Source organism: Molothrus aeneus, chromosome 16, assembly GCF_037042795.1.
Source record: "Molothrus aeneus isolate 106 chromosome 16, BPBGC_Maene_1.0, whole genome shotgun sequence".
NCBI lineage: Eukaryota > Metazoa > Chordata > Aves > Passeriformes > Icteridae > Molothrus > Molothrus aeneus.
In genome coordinates, this window is record NC_089661.1 from 2,702,647 (window position 1) to 2,717,794 (window position 15,148).

Consider the following 15,148-nt stretch of genomic DNA (forward strand, 5'->3'; position numbering starts at 1 on the left):
TTCCATTTCAACAAAAATTCATTTTCCCATGCTATAACATGTCTGGTCTTTGCAGAAACCAGGTGCTCTTGTGCAGTTTAAAAATCTGACACTCTTCACTGGCAAGAATACATCCCAGCAAAGTTATGCAGCTGATCAAAATGCAGAGCACATACCAATGGGTCACTGCAGCCCCACATGGGTTTTGTCCCCACCCCAGCACAAGCCTGACAAGTGGGACCTTCTAATCACTGGAAAGAGAAGAATCCAATTGTTTGAAATTGTTCTAATTCTTCAAAAAAGAAAGCAGCAGATTTTTTTTGATGCTTCTTAAATTGTTTCCTTTAATAGGAAGTGCTGCTTTACTCTACCTTGTGCTTCAGAAACAAACGTTTGCCTTCCAAAAATATACAGTGTACACATCCTCTGTAGCTATAGATACAAACATTTACAAAGAAACAAGCAGGCTGGAGTGGAATAGCTTGGGGAAAAAAAAAATAAATCACAGAAGGCCTTCCCAGAGCCAGAGCAGCCGGGCTCACCCTGCTGTAAACAGCTCCAAAACCCCATGGAGGAACATCAGAAAAACCTCCACACCCTGCAGAGGTTTAGGAACATCAGAAAAACTTCCAGAGCCCGCAGAGGTTTGGATGGAGGAATTGCAGAGGAATTGATGTTGTCCATTCCCATCCCCTCCTTTTGTCCCGGGATGTGCATCCCGCCCCCAGCCCCAGCGCGGCGCTGCCCGGGGCCGCGGGCGGAGCTCGGCTCTGCTGCTCCCAAGAGGAAAAGGCGCTTCCCAGGCGCTTGTTTTTTGTCTCTGGGGCTTGCCGGCACTCAGGGCTAGCGGATGGGCCGGTAGGGGAAGGCCACGCCCGGGATGAAGGTCTGCACGGGGTGCGCGGGCAGCGCGGGGTAGCCCAGGGGAGGCGTGTGGATGTGCGGGTAGAAGCCGGGGGGCAGAGCCCCGTGCGTCGGCTGCTGCACCGGGCCCGAAATCACCAGCTGGAGCAGGCTGTGGGAAGAAATTCAGACAGGAGAGACGTGATTAGAGGAGCTTTTGTTGTGGCTCTAAGGATAATTCACAACCAACTCACAGCGCTGCTGTGAAAAGTGCATATTACATGGCTCTACGCAGATATTTACCATATGAATTCTGATTAGTAGTGCTGTATTAACATTTTACTAATAAATGTAGTCTTGTAATTAAAAGGTAACTTTTGTAGTTAAAATAAGAACTATGTTAGTGGGAGTTTTTTAAGAAAGGAATGAGGCACTTGCACCAGATAGCAGCCACAGGACACCTGAATCTTTCAGAGAAAAATAATTATATTGCCCTCTTATCAGAAGAAATGAACTTCTTCCCGCCTTGAAGGTGCTGTTAGGATTAAAAGGAAGAAGTTGATGATGACCAGACAGAATCCTGTATTTGACTGGAATTTATGCATCATGTATGAAGTGTATGAATAGGCAACAGGCTGTTGTTTTTAAGGGTTAATCCTCTGTTAATGTGGGTCCTTTTTTGGGCTCACCCAGAAAAGCTACCTGGACTATCCATAACTCTTTGTCTCTATTGTCTCATATTGTCCTAATTCAAATTGTCCAAATTATTATTACTCTAATTGTATTACTATTTTTATAACCCTTTTATTACTATTAAACTTTAAAAATTTTAAAAACAAGTGATCGGCGTTTTTCACACTGCTGAGCACCAGGAGAACAGTGACACAATTCTGTTCTTTACAGCTGCCAGGAGAATTTTTTTTCCCCCTTTTCCCCCCCTTTTTGTTAAGCCCTGCTCTTTTAGCAAAAAGGCAAGAAGCAATTGCAAAGATAGAAGCAATTGCAAAGGCAAGAGCTTAGAGTCAGGTAAAACCAGTGGGGAATTAGAGATGGGATAATTTAGGGGCAGGTTCCTTGCTGGAATTTCATTTCCCTTTCCTGTGGCTTTGTTGTAACACACAATGGGAAAGATCACCCACAGGTGGGAGCATTGAAGGCCCTTTCTGTCAGGAATCAGGGAAGAAGCAGCCAGCACTGTGTCACCTTCATTCTCGTGCTAAAGTGCACATGAATAAAGGCCAAATTCCACAAGGATAAACTTTTAGAGGAGATTTTGTCTCAGCAGCCCTTGAGTGTCTTGGAACATGCATCAAAGCCAACACAGCTGTAAAAAGTTTCTTACTTGTTATGTGGTAGCCTGGAGCACACAGTCCTCAAGTCATCTGAAAGAGGACACAAGATGAACAATAAGGATAAAGCAGAAATTAGAGTGGTTTTCCTCTCTGCTGTCCTTTCTAGGAAGGTCAGATCACTGAATAATCATTAATTTTACTGATTAATTAGTGATTACTGAATCTGTCAGTAACCTGTCATCATCATCAGTCAGCAAGAGATCCAGAATTGCTCTCTCAGACCCAAAACCTTCATAGCAGAGAAAATGTTTCTCCATTTCACCAACTCTCCCCACCAGCCCCTTCACTGTTATAAATGTTTGATATTTAAGAGAGATAAGCCTTAGGGTGGATTTTACAATAGCAATACATCAACAAGAAGTAACTCAGACATAGGAAGCACAAGGTGTGACTCTGCCCAGTACCTGTTTTGTATTGGTTTTGGGTTTTTAACCACTGCAACTGTAAGGAATGGGTTGGGGTTTTCTTGCTGGAAACTATCAACTAGAAATTGCACAATTTTTACCATCTCCAAACTTCTGCTAAAGCAGAATAGCTAGAACCAAGGAATTTAACAACATATCCCATTGATAAAGTGTTTTCAGGAATAGCTTAAGAACAATCTCCTGCCTTTGCAGACACACACAACCCCAAAACACTGAAATATCTGGCATTTCAGCAGCCCCTTACACTGAACTACCTTCCACAGAAAGAGCAATGCTCAGAATGTTCCAGCTAAGAACAAACACAGCTAAAATCAGCCCTCAGATCAAAAAACTCTGATTCCTGTTTGTTCTTATAACACTCAGAGTTACTTTATAAAAGATGAGCAGGAAGAACAGTGAAATTTGACCAGCAGCACTGGTTCAGCCAGGACAAAAGGATCAGATCCCTGCTTAGGCAGAGGCAGTTGTGGTCTGCACTTAATGCCCCAGCTGTTAGAGAGCTTCAAGCCCTCTGGTATAACCTAAAATTGTCTGGTTTTAAAGAGAATATCACAAGAAAAGAGTCTGTGTGGCTGACCCTGCCCTGTGTTGAGCCACTTCCCTTTTATCTCTCTGCATGTCTTTTGGAGACAGGAAAGCCAGACAAAAGCCATGCTAGCAGCCCTTTTTTACTGAGTTTAGCTGAATTTGGACACCCTGTAATGGGGTCTCATTATAGGTGAGCTGAAGTCACAAAAGTTTCAGTTGAAGATAAATTCTTTGCTTTTCACATTCTTTGTCTAGCACACCCACCCAGGGGTTCATGTGCTTCATGGCCTCTCCTCCAGCTGCAGACTCAGAGAACTTAAACTGAAGAAAATCAAACAATGCTTTTTAAATAGCTACAGGCAATTCTGAGGGGAACAAAGTGTCCCCATGCCAGACACCAGATACAACCCCTGGTGCAGAGTGCAGGGCTGTGGACCAGTGCCCACTCTGCAAAGCAAGGCCTGACCCACCAACAGCAGTGAACTCTCCTTTCTTACTCTCCATCCAGCTATTTTTTCTGAACTATTTTGTGCACTATCACTTTCTAACAAAGGCAAACTACTGATTATGGTGTGAACACCTTGATCTTTATTCCCTCACCCCTAAACTGCCTCTTACAACTTCTGGAGGAGAAGAATCCCATGCCAGGTCTCTGCCAGCCCCACAGACAACTCACCTCTGGTGCACAGGAGAGCTCCTGATGCCATGGCCACTTGCAAAGCCTGAGCCAGCCTGTCCAGAGCAAGTTCAATCTCTTTGGATGCATTGAGAGGATTGAGTTCATCAGACAGTCTGTTAATGTCCTCCACCAGAGGAACCACGTGGTCAAAGGGTACCAGCCCCAGGCGCCCATAAAGGTTTTTCTCCGTTAAATGCCCCTGGAGCATCATAAGAACCTGCAGGACACTCAGATGCAGCTTGGAATAGAGCTGGTGGCAATCCCTGTCTTCTCCTGAAGCTGAGTCCTTGGCAATTTTGTTGGGAGGGTGTCCATTGGAGAGAGAGGCTTTTTTCTTCCTGGTGTAGGCCAGGGGGGCCTTGACGCACCAGCGGATGAGGCCGGTGAGCGGGGTGAGCTCCAGGAATCCCATGGGCAGGTTGGCTGCGATGGGAGTGTTCAGGAAGGTGATCAGGATCAAACGAGGGTCCTCAAAGATCCAGGAGACAATCAGCTCCAGCAGGTCTGAGGGAGGGATCAGGTCATCTGCAGATAGGAGAGTTAATGGTGGGTAAGCTGAGCCTTTGTTACTTTATTTATTAATTCAGGTTCTAATCAGGCTCTCACACCCACCCATCCTACGCTGTCCCAATTACAATCTCTGAACCTCCCCAGTTCTGCTGTTTTTCCCAAGACACAACCATGTTCCTGTCAGCTTCCCCACCTATTCCAAAGACACCACCAAACACTGATATTTATCCCCTTTCCCAGCCAAGATTCTCTTGTCATTTTCTTCTTGCCACCCATCATCTGCTCATTTTTTCCCTAATTTAAGTCTCCATTTATTCCTTGCCACAGGAAGTACAATGGGCAAGGCAAATAGCAAAGGATTGTTGGGTGAAGAGAAGGAAGTGCAAATAACTCATTTCTTTTAATACTTACATACCTAAACAAACGTGTCTTGCGGAAAAACACAATGCAACAACACAATTACACGACATATAAAGGATTATAAGATTATGTAAAGCTTCAGGTGAGAAGTGAAAGATGGTCATGAACTTGACTACAGACAAGAGAAACCCTGACACATCATCCTCTCACAGGGGGAATGCTGCATTGGAAGAACAAGCTCCCTTTTCCTGTGTCACCAAAAACATCTCAAATAAAATAAGGAATTTCAAAATTACTTCCTATGACTCAAGTTATTTCCTTTCTAACATGTCTTTCTGACATGATGATGGGATATAAAATATGCTCTGAGCTCTACCAAATACTTTATAAAAACAACATAAAGGCTAAGCCTGAACCTCTCTTTCACCCTCAGTAATGCCAAGCTGTTTATCTGGAGAAGAGTGTGCAAAGCATTTCCTTTATCAATAACAGCATTTGCTTTTCTGGATTATAGGTGGTGTTGGTACTTAGTGTATGGCTGTTCTCTGGTCTACCATGAGCTTTCTGTGGCTGAGTAGAGCTAAATCAATCTTATTTTAGACACCTAAAAGTGTCTGAGCAACAACCTGAGGCAGGCTGTACCGCTGGCAGGTCACACACACAGGTAAAGAGTGCACTGGAGTTATGTTGATTGTGTTTCTCACCACTGCTCCATAGAAATCCTGGTCCAGCCTGCCAACATTCAGAACTTGTTTAACCCCTTTTTGGAAGGGATCAGACTGACAGGCAGCCCTGAGTCTCTCTCAGGGCTGACTGAGCCCAGACAGATCAACTTTCACTCCCAGAGCTGCTCAGTCAACAAGGTCCCATGTCCTTTGCCCCCTGTGGAGGACAACGCCCTTTGTGTCAGGTGTTCCTGCCTCCTTCTCCAGCACAGACTCTCCCTTGTTTGGCTGTGGACTCCAAATCCCTGGAAGGGTCCAAGGCCAGGCTGGACAGGGCTTGGAGCAACCTGGTCTAGTGGAAGGTGTCCCTGTCCACAGCAGGGCATGGAACAAGCTGAGCTTTAAGGTCCATTCCAACCCAAACCAGGCTGGAATTCTAAATCAGCCACAGAGGGGTTATTTTTATTCTCAGTGCCCAGTGCCAGATGAGGCAACAGCCACACCCCTGAGCTTCCTCTGGCAATAATTACATGGTAACACCTCTTTAGCATTCGAGCAGTTACATCTCTTGCAACAGTTCACTCGTGGTGCATTACACTGCACCTCTCACTAGGAAAGAGGCACTTTTACCTGAGGAGAGGTCGTAGAGAGCTGTGACTGATGTGATGAACTGGCAGCAGAAGCGAGGGCTGGCAGTGAAGATCTGCTTCAGGGTCTGGATGGAGCCTGGCACCAGGTTGCAGTAATCATCCACCAGGGCTCGGGCCAGCCTCACACAGAACACAGCTGGGGTCCTCTGCAGGGACAGCACACAGGGGACACAGATCACACCTGTCACTGTGTCCCCACCTGCCCCTCGTGGCACTGCCTTGCTGTGGGTGCTCTCTCTCAGCTCATCAAACACCCACTCTCACAGAAATAAAATCACTGTATTGCAATGTCAAAATAGATGGTGGTATCTTGAGTTTATGTCGCAGACATCTTTTATGAAAAATCCTTTCCTTAGGATTTTTCCTCCTGAGAAGCTGAGAGGCCTCAGGAACAAAATGTAAACATTGATTATCTGCTGCTGTGGAATGCAACAGGGGCATCTGGGATTGGCCCATGTTGGATGTTTCCAATTAATGGCCAGTCAAAGCCCAGCTGGCTTAGACAGATTGTCATCTATTCTATTCTATTCTATTCTATTCTATTCTATTCTATTCTATTCTATTCTATTCTATTCTTAGCTAGCCTTCTGATGAAATCCTTTCTTCTATTCTTTTAGTATAGTTTTAATGTAATATATATAATAAAATAATAAATCAAGCCTTCTGAAACATGGAGTCAGATCCTCATCTCTTCCCTCAACCTGAGACCCCTGTGAACCCCATCACAAGTTTACAGTAGCTGTGGCTTAAAATCGAAACCTTTTAGATCAATATTTTGACTTAGAGGTTTTTTTTACTACTTCAGCAACATTTCTTCCCTGTGAGGGCAGTGAGGCCCTGGCACAAGTTGCCCAGAGAAGCTGTGGCCTCTCCAACCTGGTCTAGAAGAGCTCAAGGCCACACTGGACAGGGCTTGGAGCAATCTGGGATAGTGGAAGGTGTCTCTGCAGTGGGTGGAATGGGATGAGATTTAAGGTCCCTTCCATCACAATCCATTCTGTGATTCCATGATTCTAACACAGGTCTGTAGTTTAAATGGTTCAGCTGCCATGCCTGATATTTTTAATGTGGAAAATACTCTGTGAAATTCTTCTGTCACTTAAAAGCTGCCATCTGAAATAAAAATACACTTTGTCCTGCTGTCCAGGTTATGTCCCATCCTGCCCTCCCAAAAACTCACCACGTGGGAGAAAAGGGACCCTCAGCAAACAGGAGATCTGCCTCCTCCCCCCTTCCCTCCCAGCACAGCCTTCCTGCTCTTGCCCCTGTGTCAGCTGTGACTCCTGAACATCCCACAAGGGCAGCAGGAACAAGGTGCACTTCCCAAAGCCCTCAGTGGGGAAGGAGAAGATCTCCAACCTACTGCATTCACAGAAGATAAACACAGGTATTTTGTGCCCAAATTTCAAGACAGGGGTTTGCCTCTTCCACACCCAAACCTGCACATCAGGAAGAGTTTATTTCCCACACTCCAGAGTCAGCTTCTTCAGGCAAGGTTTGCTCCCTGCTTTGGTCAAACCCTCCACTGAGCCCTTTCAATATGCAGGGTTTGGAGGGATTATTAAAACTTTCACCCACCCAAATAATTTTTTTCTTCCATTGCAGCACATGAATGGATTGGCAAAGCTCTCCCTGATGCCAGAGCACAGGAATGGACATGAGCACAGACATGGGGCCACTGAAATTGCCAGAGAGGAGGAGCTGACTGTGACCAGCTGTGCCCCAGCTCACTGTGCCCACCCTGGAGCACGCCCTGACCCCTTCCCGCACAGGAGCTGTACCTGCAGCCAGAAGGCAGCACACTCCAGCACAGGCACCCTGCAGACAGCCACTGCCATGGAGACCAGCTTCCCCAGCAGGGCCATCCTGCTGTCATCTGCTTTGTTCCCCTGGGGGCTGAAGAGAGATGAAAAGATGACCTGCCGGACTGAATCCTTGGTCTGCTCTTGGAAATAATTGCACATGATCTCAAGGAGCTGAAGTTCCTGAAGTGGGGTCAGTCTCTGAAAGAAAATAAAAGCAAAGCTGTAAAATACACTGAGCCTCTTGAAGGACCATAAAAAAGTGAAAAGACAGAAACAGCAAAGGCTGAGAGCTTCCTTTTGGGCTGAGGGACTCAATCTTTATGCACAGCACACACATCTAAGCTTCTTGAACTACCAGTGCATTTATCTGGTGACATTGAAGAGCTCCAGATTTCATCTGAACACCAAAGACTGTGCTTACTGCACCTGCAAGTGCTGCCTACCAAGTGAGAGATGAGACTGACATTGGTGGGGGAGGAAATATTTCCTCCCTCTGCAAATAGCAGCACTGAGGGCCCTGCAGGGCAGCTGGGGGCAGAGCTGGCCTCAGCAGCACTGAGAGCTGCAGGGCCACGTACCCCAACAGCCACCAGCAGCTGTGGCTTCTCACTGCTCGTCTCTGAGCCCCAGCTCCATCCCAAACCCCCCAAACACCCTGGCAGGGCCCAGCTGCAGCACTCAGGGGCTGTGAGCAGTGCCCAGGGCCTCCATCACACCCGGAATCCTGGGCAACCATCAGGGAGACTGGCCAGCAGCCCCCTCCCTGCCAAAAACCTCAGTCACCAGCACCCCAGGGACCCCGGGCTGAAGTCTTGGGGCCTCAGCCTCCAGGAGCAGAGCCTCAGGGAACCAGTGCTGCCCATCTGAGCCCTCAGCCTCCAGCAGCAGAGCCTCATAGACCCCGTCCTGCCCATCTCAGCCCTCAATATCCAGTAACAGAGCCTCAGGGACCCAGTGCTGCCCATCTCAGCCCTCAATATCCAGTAACAGAGCCTCAGGGACCCAGTGCTGCCCATCTCAGCCCTCAGCCCGCAGCAGCAGCCCGCGCCGCAGGGACCCTGTCCCGTTCTGAGGCCTGAGGCTCCAGCAGGGATCCTGTCCTGAGCTCCTGGGCGTGCCCTCCTTGTCCCCCGTGCCTGCCGGGCCCGTCCCGCTCCGCCCGGGGTGTCGGTGCCGCACCTTGGGCGGCGCTCCGCGCTCCTTGGGGACCTGGAAGAGGAACTCCTCGAGCAGATCCGTGGGGCCCTTGTCCACGAGCGGCAGCGGCGAGTTCTGCAGCTGGCTGCTGAAGTAGATGTCCAGGTGGTAGAGCACCTCCTTGGCGGCGCTCAGCGCGTCCCGCCGCAGCAGCGAGTGCCGGATGTCGCTCATGGCTCCGCTCCGGTCCCAGTCCCCCTCCGCTCCCGGCCCCGCTCGGCGCGGCCTCCCCTCGGCGGCGCGGACGGGCGGGCGCTACGGCGGCCCGGCCAGGACAAAAATGGTCACGCGCTGCCGCCGGCGGCGGCGCCCCCTGGCGGGCCCGCCCGCGGGGGTAACGGGGGCTCGGCCGTGAGGGAACCGGGCCCGGGATGGGCGGGGAGCACCTGGGCATGGGGACAGCTTGTCCTGGGGGACTCAGGCTTCCCAACCCTGGGAGGAGCCTGGCCCTGAGGAGATCTTGGCCCCGGGGGCTGGTGCTGGGGTTGAGTCAAGGGGTCTCAGCATGGAGGGGTCTGGGGGTGAGGGGATATCGGCCCTGGGGGCTGCTCCTTGGGCTGGCTCAGGGGCTCCTGGCTTGGGAGAAGCTTGGCTCTTGGCTGTGGGCTTTGGGAAGTGCACCTTTGTTCCTGCTGCCCTTGTGGGATGTGCAGAAGTGGGGTTTAGCCCTGGGGGGAGTATTGGCCCTGAGGGTGGTCCAGCCCTGGGGGTGTTGGCATGAAAGGGCTCTGATCTTTGTGGGGTCTTGGCCCAGAAGTGGTGTTAAACCCTGGGACTTTGAGGGGATCTTAGCCTGGTGAGACAGTTTCTGGGGGGACCTTGGCTCAGGAGAGTCTTGGTCCTGGGTCTGGCCCCTGGGGGGGTTCCTGACCTGAAGAGGGATTGACCATAGAGGGTTTTGCTGAGGAAACCTGGGTCCAACCTGGGGAGCCTGTTGGGGGGGTCTAGGTCCAGCCCTGATCCCACTGTGGGGAGCACCCATTCTCTGGAGGGTGTCTGGCTCCAGGGGAGAGGCTGGCAGGGCCCCCAGCCCCCTAAGGATCACTGCACACCTTCTGGGAACCATGGCAGCTGCCTTTGGAGGCAGGGACATCAGCCAAGGCCGCTGTGTGAGTGGCTAGGGTGGAGGGCTGCCACCCCCCAGCACTGCATGGCCCTCCCAGGGACAGGGCCTGAGGCAGGGCACCGCCTGGGGAGGGTCTGGCGGTGGGCACCATGGCAGGGATTTGTTATTCTTTTGTAGCTTTTGGCTTCACACCCAAAGACCACACTGGGATGGCTCCTGCTGGCCCCAGCACACTCACAGCTTGTTGGAAATGTGGGGTGCTGGGTGGGAATGATTTGTGTTGGTGAAATAAACGCTTTTTAAGAGAATTTGTATCTGGTGATGAGTGAGAGCTGCCCATGCCATGTATTGGGAAGCTGCTGATCCCCACAAGAGATCTCTGACATTCATTCCACCTTGCAGAGCTCTTGTTAGCATTTTAATCCCTCTCGGCCTTACCTGTGGTGGGAGGCATTGGCAGAGGTTGAAAGAGCTCTTTTTTCACTGAGCAGACCTTTGCTTCCGTGAAAAATGCCATATGGAGCCTGCGGCCTCACATGATCCTTGGCTGGGCACTCACCTGGCAAGGAGAGAGTGTCCCTCTCCATAAATGCAGGTGCAGATCCTTCCCCCTCCAGAGTCCTCGGACGACATCAAAGGTAGGTCCTGCTCTCCTCTCTTCCCACCCCCTCAGGAGCTTCCCTTGACAGTGTCACCTCCTCCAGCCCAATTCTACCACAATGCTCTGCTGGGCCAAACCTGGGTTCAGCTCGGGGGTGAACATGCCCCTTGCAGGTGCTTCTGCCTGGGAGGTTCAGAGGCTGCTGTGGTCTCCAGGAGTGGGGAGGATTTATGGGGCTTTGGGCAATTTTTGGCATGACCAAATCATGGCATTGCCAAATGGCTGCATTATCAACTCAAGGGACTGTGGTGTTAGAGGGAAGAGTTTGGAGCAGGAATGCCAGTGGGAAAAGTGAGGATTTAACTAGAGCAGCTGCCCCAGAAGGAAAAGTGAGCTTGAGGCCAGCAAATCCTTCCTCAGGCACAGATTTGGTGTACCAAAGGCTGGAGCATTTGCCTGTTCTCTCAGCCCGTTTATCAGGCACTCAGGAGCCCAGGCTGGTGAAACATTACCCCAAGGCAGTCGAGTGCCAGGGGAAATCCTTCCCAAACACCTTCCCCGCGGGTGGGAGCTGCAGCACTGCCTTTGCAGAGGGTCCTGAGGGAGCCAGCTGGGTGGGGATGGGGCAGGGGCACTGCTGGGTGAGGATGGGGGGCAGGGGAGGGGCAGGTTACCCAGGTGAGGATGCTCCAGGCAGTGAGGAAGGTGGGGTGTCAGGAGGAGCTATCCCTTGCTCTGTCCCAGCACAGCTGCTGTAGGGTCTTTGGGGTCTCTGGCACTGATCCAGGGAAAGGTGGGAGAGGCACAAGCCAAGGGATTTTGGGCTCCCTGGCCACTGCTATCAATCGAGGGCCAGAAGAGGTGTCCAGGCTGAGCTCTTCCTCATGGGGAATGAGGAAGTGACTGCTCTGTGTCACCATGAAATGACACTTACTCGCTGGCCAGGGAATTTTCCACTCCAGCCTTGTGAGTGACCTGGCCTCCTTCCAGGAGGGACAGGTAGGATGAGGCCCCATGCAACAGAGGTACAACCCCTGCATCCTGGTGGTTCCCCAGAAAACAGATGGCTCCCAGTGAAACCAGTATGGCCAGCAGGAATACCCTGGCTATCCCTGTTGTCTGTCCCAAATCCCCCTCTCAGCCAGGAGGGCTGAGCCCCTCCTGCACCTCTGCACAGGATGGCAGCCTCGAGGCCGGTGCTGTCGCTGCTGGTCACAGCTCTCCTGCTGCACGTGGCCACCACACTGAAGATTGGTGCCTTCAACATCAGAGCCTTTGGGGACACCAAGATGGCCAACCAGACCATCGCAAACATCATTGTCTCTGTGAGTGTGGGGAGGAGCAGGCCTGGACATGCTCTGCTCTCTGGGATGCAGCCAGCTTGGGCAGTGGGACACCTGCTTCCTACAGCCTTCCTTCCATCCATCCATCCATCCATCCATCCATCCATCCATCCATCCATCCATCCATCCATCCATCCATCCATCCATCCATCATCCATCCATCCGTTCATCTACCCACACATCTTCTCTTCCCCCATCACCATCTCCCACCTCAGGCCATCTCCACCCTTGCAGGTCCCCAGTCAAGGCTGGGTGAATTTGATGCTGCCCAGGTTCCTCCCCTGGAGCAGCTGCTGGGTAGGTGGTGGTGGACACAAAGGGCACACCAGCACCGGGGTCCCTCCCTGGCCCGGAGGTCCCTGCTGCCCTCCCATTGCCAGCCTGGGAGCCTTTGCAGCTCAGAAGAGCAACCCCAGAGCAGCTCCTGGCCAGGGGAGAGCAGCTCTGAGCTTGTCCCCCCAGATCCTGTCGGAGTACGACATCGCGCTGGTGCAGGAGGTGCGGGATGCCGACCTGAGTGCCGTCCATGACCTCATGGACCAGCTCAACAGGTGACCCAATGGCTTGGTGTGGGAGTGTCTGCAAAGGGGACTCTGGGGTGGATTCCAGCCCTGCCAGGGCACCTCTGGCTCAGCTGGAGAGAGTCTGGTGGATGCTGGGGAGCACCAGGAGCCTCCTCTCACCTTCTCCATAACTTGCTCCCAGTGCTGGGGAGCGCCCATACGAGTTTTTGATCAGCGTCCCCCTGGGTCGGGGCACCTACAAGGAGCAGTACCTCTTCATCTACAGGTAAGGGATGCTGCCAGGTGTCACCTGCCACCTTCCTCAGCAGCCCCCAAAGGGGATGGGTACCTCTGGGGGCCTGGGCTGTGCGGGAGCAGTGCTGGGGGCTGCCCTGCTCTCCTCCCTCAGGTCAGACATGGTCTCCGTGCTGGGAAGCTACTACTACGATGATGGCTGTGAGCCCTGTGGGAACGACACCTTCAGCAGGGAGCCCTTCATTGTGAAGTTCTCCTCACCCACCACACGTGAGCAGAGCCCACCTTGGGGGATGCCCAGACCTGGCACAGGGTCCCCTCCACGCAGGGCTGAGCCCAGAGCTGTGCCTGCCAAGCACAGGGGGGTTGCAATCCTTCACCAGGGTCCCACCCATGGGTGCCCAGGGGTCCTATGTCCCTGCCCAGCATGGCCAGTAACCCCTGCTGTTTCCCACCATGTACCATCTCCTACCAATCACCTGTCATCTCCCACCATGAGCTCTCTCCAGTTGTGTGCCATCTTCCATCTCCAGCTGCTTCCCATCGTGTCCTACATCCCCTTATGTGCTACCTCCCATCATGTGCCATATCCCACCACCTGCTTACTCTGGCTGGGTGCCATCTCCCATCATGTACCATCTCCTATCACCTGTCATCCCCCATCCCTTATATCTCCCATCATGTCCCATTTCCCACTTCATTCCACTGCCTACCCCATGCCATCACCTCCACCTCCTGGGAACCTCCTCAGGGCACACACACTATCCCATCTCCTGCCCAAAACCATATTGGCTTGCAAATGCTAATGGGAAACAAGAAGCAAACCCCAAACAATGCACAAAGGCATGCAGCTCCCCACTGGAATTTCCAGTCTGAGGGACAGGCAGAGCACCAAACTCATCACACCCTTTCCCTTCAACTACTTTTCCTGGCCATTAGCTGGGGCTTGGTCTGGGGTGGTTTCCTGGGGTTCCCATTCCCTGCTCAGGAGATGCACCACGCCAGGGGCTGATGGCCAGCTGTCCTGCAGAGGTGCAGGAGTTCGTGTTGGTGCCTTTGCATTCGGAGCCCAGCCACGCAGTACAGGAGATCGATGCGCTCTACGACGTCTACACCGATGTCATCAACAAGTGGGGGACTAATGTAAGCAGCGTTGGGGAGCTTGGCTCCTCCCCAGGGCAGCAAGGGGATGAACAGGTCCCACAGGAGGCCTCTTGTACCCATCAGAGCAGGGGCCACCCCAGCAGTCTCAGGCAGGGAGCTGCTGGATGGCCCTCCTGCCATTCCTGGGGGCTTGTCCCTGCACAATGGGTCACCTCAGGGGGATTTGTAGATTAAGAAATCTCACTTAAGATTTTAGGGAGTCCTTGCTCCCTAAAGGGACAGGGACTCAGTGCAGTGCCCTGCAGGACATGATGTTCCTGGGTGATTTCAACGCTGACTGCTCGTACGTGCCCAGCTCCCAGTGGCCATCCATCCGCCTGCGCTCCCTGCGCGCCTGCGAGTGGCTGATCCCTGACAGTGCCGACACCACCGTGGCCGACACCGACTGTGCCTACGACCGGTGGGTGCCGTGCCAGGGGGCACGGGGGGCTGGCATGGGGAGCACTGAAGGGCACTGACACCCCCCGATGCCTTGGCAGCATCGTCGCCTGCGGCACTGCCCTGCGCCAAGACATTGAACCTGGCTCTGCCACTGTCAACAACTTCCAGAAGAAATTCCAGCTCCAGATGAAGGATGTGAGTGAGGGGCTGGGTGGGGCATGAGCCCACCAGCATTGGGATGTGCCCCACCATAGCTCCTGGGAGCATGGGAGGGCTCCCTGTTCCCAAGGGTGCCCCTAAGGGTGGCCTAACCCCAGCTGTTGTACCGAATCAACCCTCCACATCAAGCATTTTGGGGTATGGTCTAAAATTTGAGGGTTGGAGTGGAAGGCTGGGGTCTCAGCCAGCCATGACAGTGGCAGTGGGTCCAGATGAGCTCAGGATTTATGAGCTGACTGTGGTCAGGGTGACTCTGCTCTCCCTCACACGCAGGCTTTGGCTGTCAGCGACCATTTCCCAGTGGAGGTGACCCTGAAAGCCCTCTGAGCCTGTTCCCACTCCAGTGGCTACCAGGACACCTCAGCAAACACCTGCATCCCTCGTGGGAGCCCACGCGCCACTGCTGCCAGCCAAGCTGCCCACTGTTCCTGCAAGGAGTCCTTGACCTCCTGTGGAAGTTTTTTGCTTTCTGCTTCCATTAAAAATGAGCCTTTTCCTGCATCTGCAGCTCTGGAAGAGAGGTCCCTTCAGTATCCCCAGAAGCCCCTGAGCCCCCTGCCGGAGAACCAGGGAGGCTCCAAGTGAGCTCTGCTTCCTTCTCAGCTGATGGTGGCAAAGCCAGG

At 52.4% G+C, this 15,148-nt stretch overlaps 2 protein-coding genes across 2 annotated transcripts; one reads left to right on the forward strand and one right to left on the reverse strand.

Moving 5' to 3' along the window:
* Positions 1-293: 293 nt before the first annotated feature.
* Positions 294-9,227, reverse strand: INTS15 (integrator complex subunit 15). The gene is made up of 6 exons (XM_066560849.1): positions 8,976-9,227; positions 7,773-7,994; positions 5,972-6,137; positions 3,804-4,331; positions 2,165-2,204; positions 294-994 (listed from the first exon to the last, which is right to left on the reverse strand). The coding sequence occupies exons 1-6, from the start codon at positions 9,165-9,167 to the stop codon at positions 823-825; spliced, it is 1,320 nt and encodes a 439-aa protein (XP_066416946.1). The 5' UTR covers positions 9,168-9,227; the 3' UTR covers positions 294-822.
* Positions 9,228-11,838: 2,611 nt separating this feature from the next.
* LOC136563645 (deoxyribonuclease-1-like) lies at positions 11,839-14,852 on the forward strand. The gene is made up of 8 exons (XM_066561135.1): positions 11,839-11,985; positions 12,466-12,554; positions 12,709-12,792; positions 12,916-13,031; positions 13,789-13,904; positions 14,171-14,325; positions 14,405-14,501; positions 14,799-14,852. Exons 1-8 carry the CDS (start codon positions 11,839-11,841, stop codon positions 14,850-14,852), a joined length of 858 nt encoding a protein of 285 aa, XP_066417232.1.
* The last annotated feature ends 296 nt before the right edge of the window (positions 14,853-15,148 follow it).

What these genes read in the sequence shown, in the direction of transcription:
- INTS15 (XM_066560849.1), bottom strand. Translation starts at nt 9,167, where the DNA reads ATGAGCGACATCCGGCACTCGCTGCTGCGGCGGGACGCGCTGAGCGCC. An exon ending in TCTCTACGACCTCTCCTCAG is followed by an intron (nt 4,332 to 5,971) that starts GTAAAAGTGCCT and finishes TCCTATCTGCAG; the next exon opens with ATGACCTGATCCCTCCCTCA. An exon ending in TCCAGGCTACCACATAACAA is followed by an intron (nt 995 to 2,164) that starts GTAAGAAACTTT and finishes TTCTTCCCACAG; the next exon opens with CCTGCTCCAGCTGGTGATTT.
- LOC136563645 (XM_066561135.1), top strand. Translation starts at nt 11,839, where the DNA reads ATGGCAGCCTCGAGGCCGGTGCTGTCGCTGCTGGTCACAGCTCTCCTG. An exon ending in CAGTACCTCTTCATCTACAG is followed by an intron (nt 12,793 to 12,915) that starts GTAAGGGATGCT and finishes CTCCTCCCTCAG; the next exon opens with GTCAGACATGGTCTCCGTGC. An exon ending in TCAACAAGTGGGGGACTAAT is followed by an intron (nt 13,905 to 14,170) that starts GTAAGCAGCGTT and finishes AGTGCCCTGCAG; the next exon opens with GACATGATGTTCCTGGGTGA.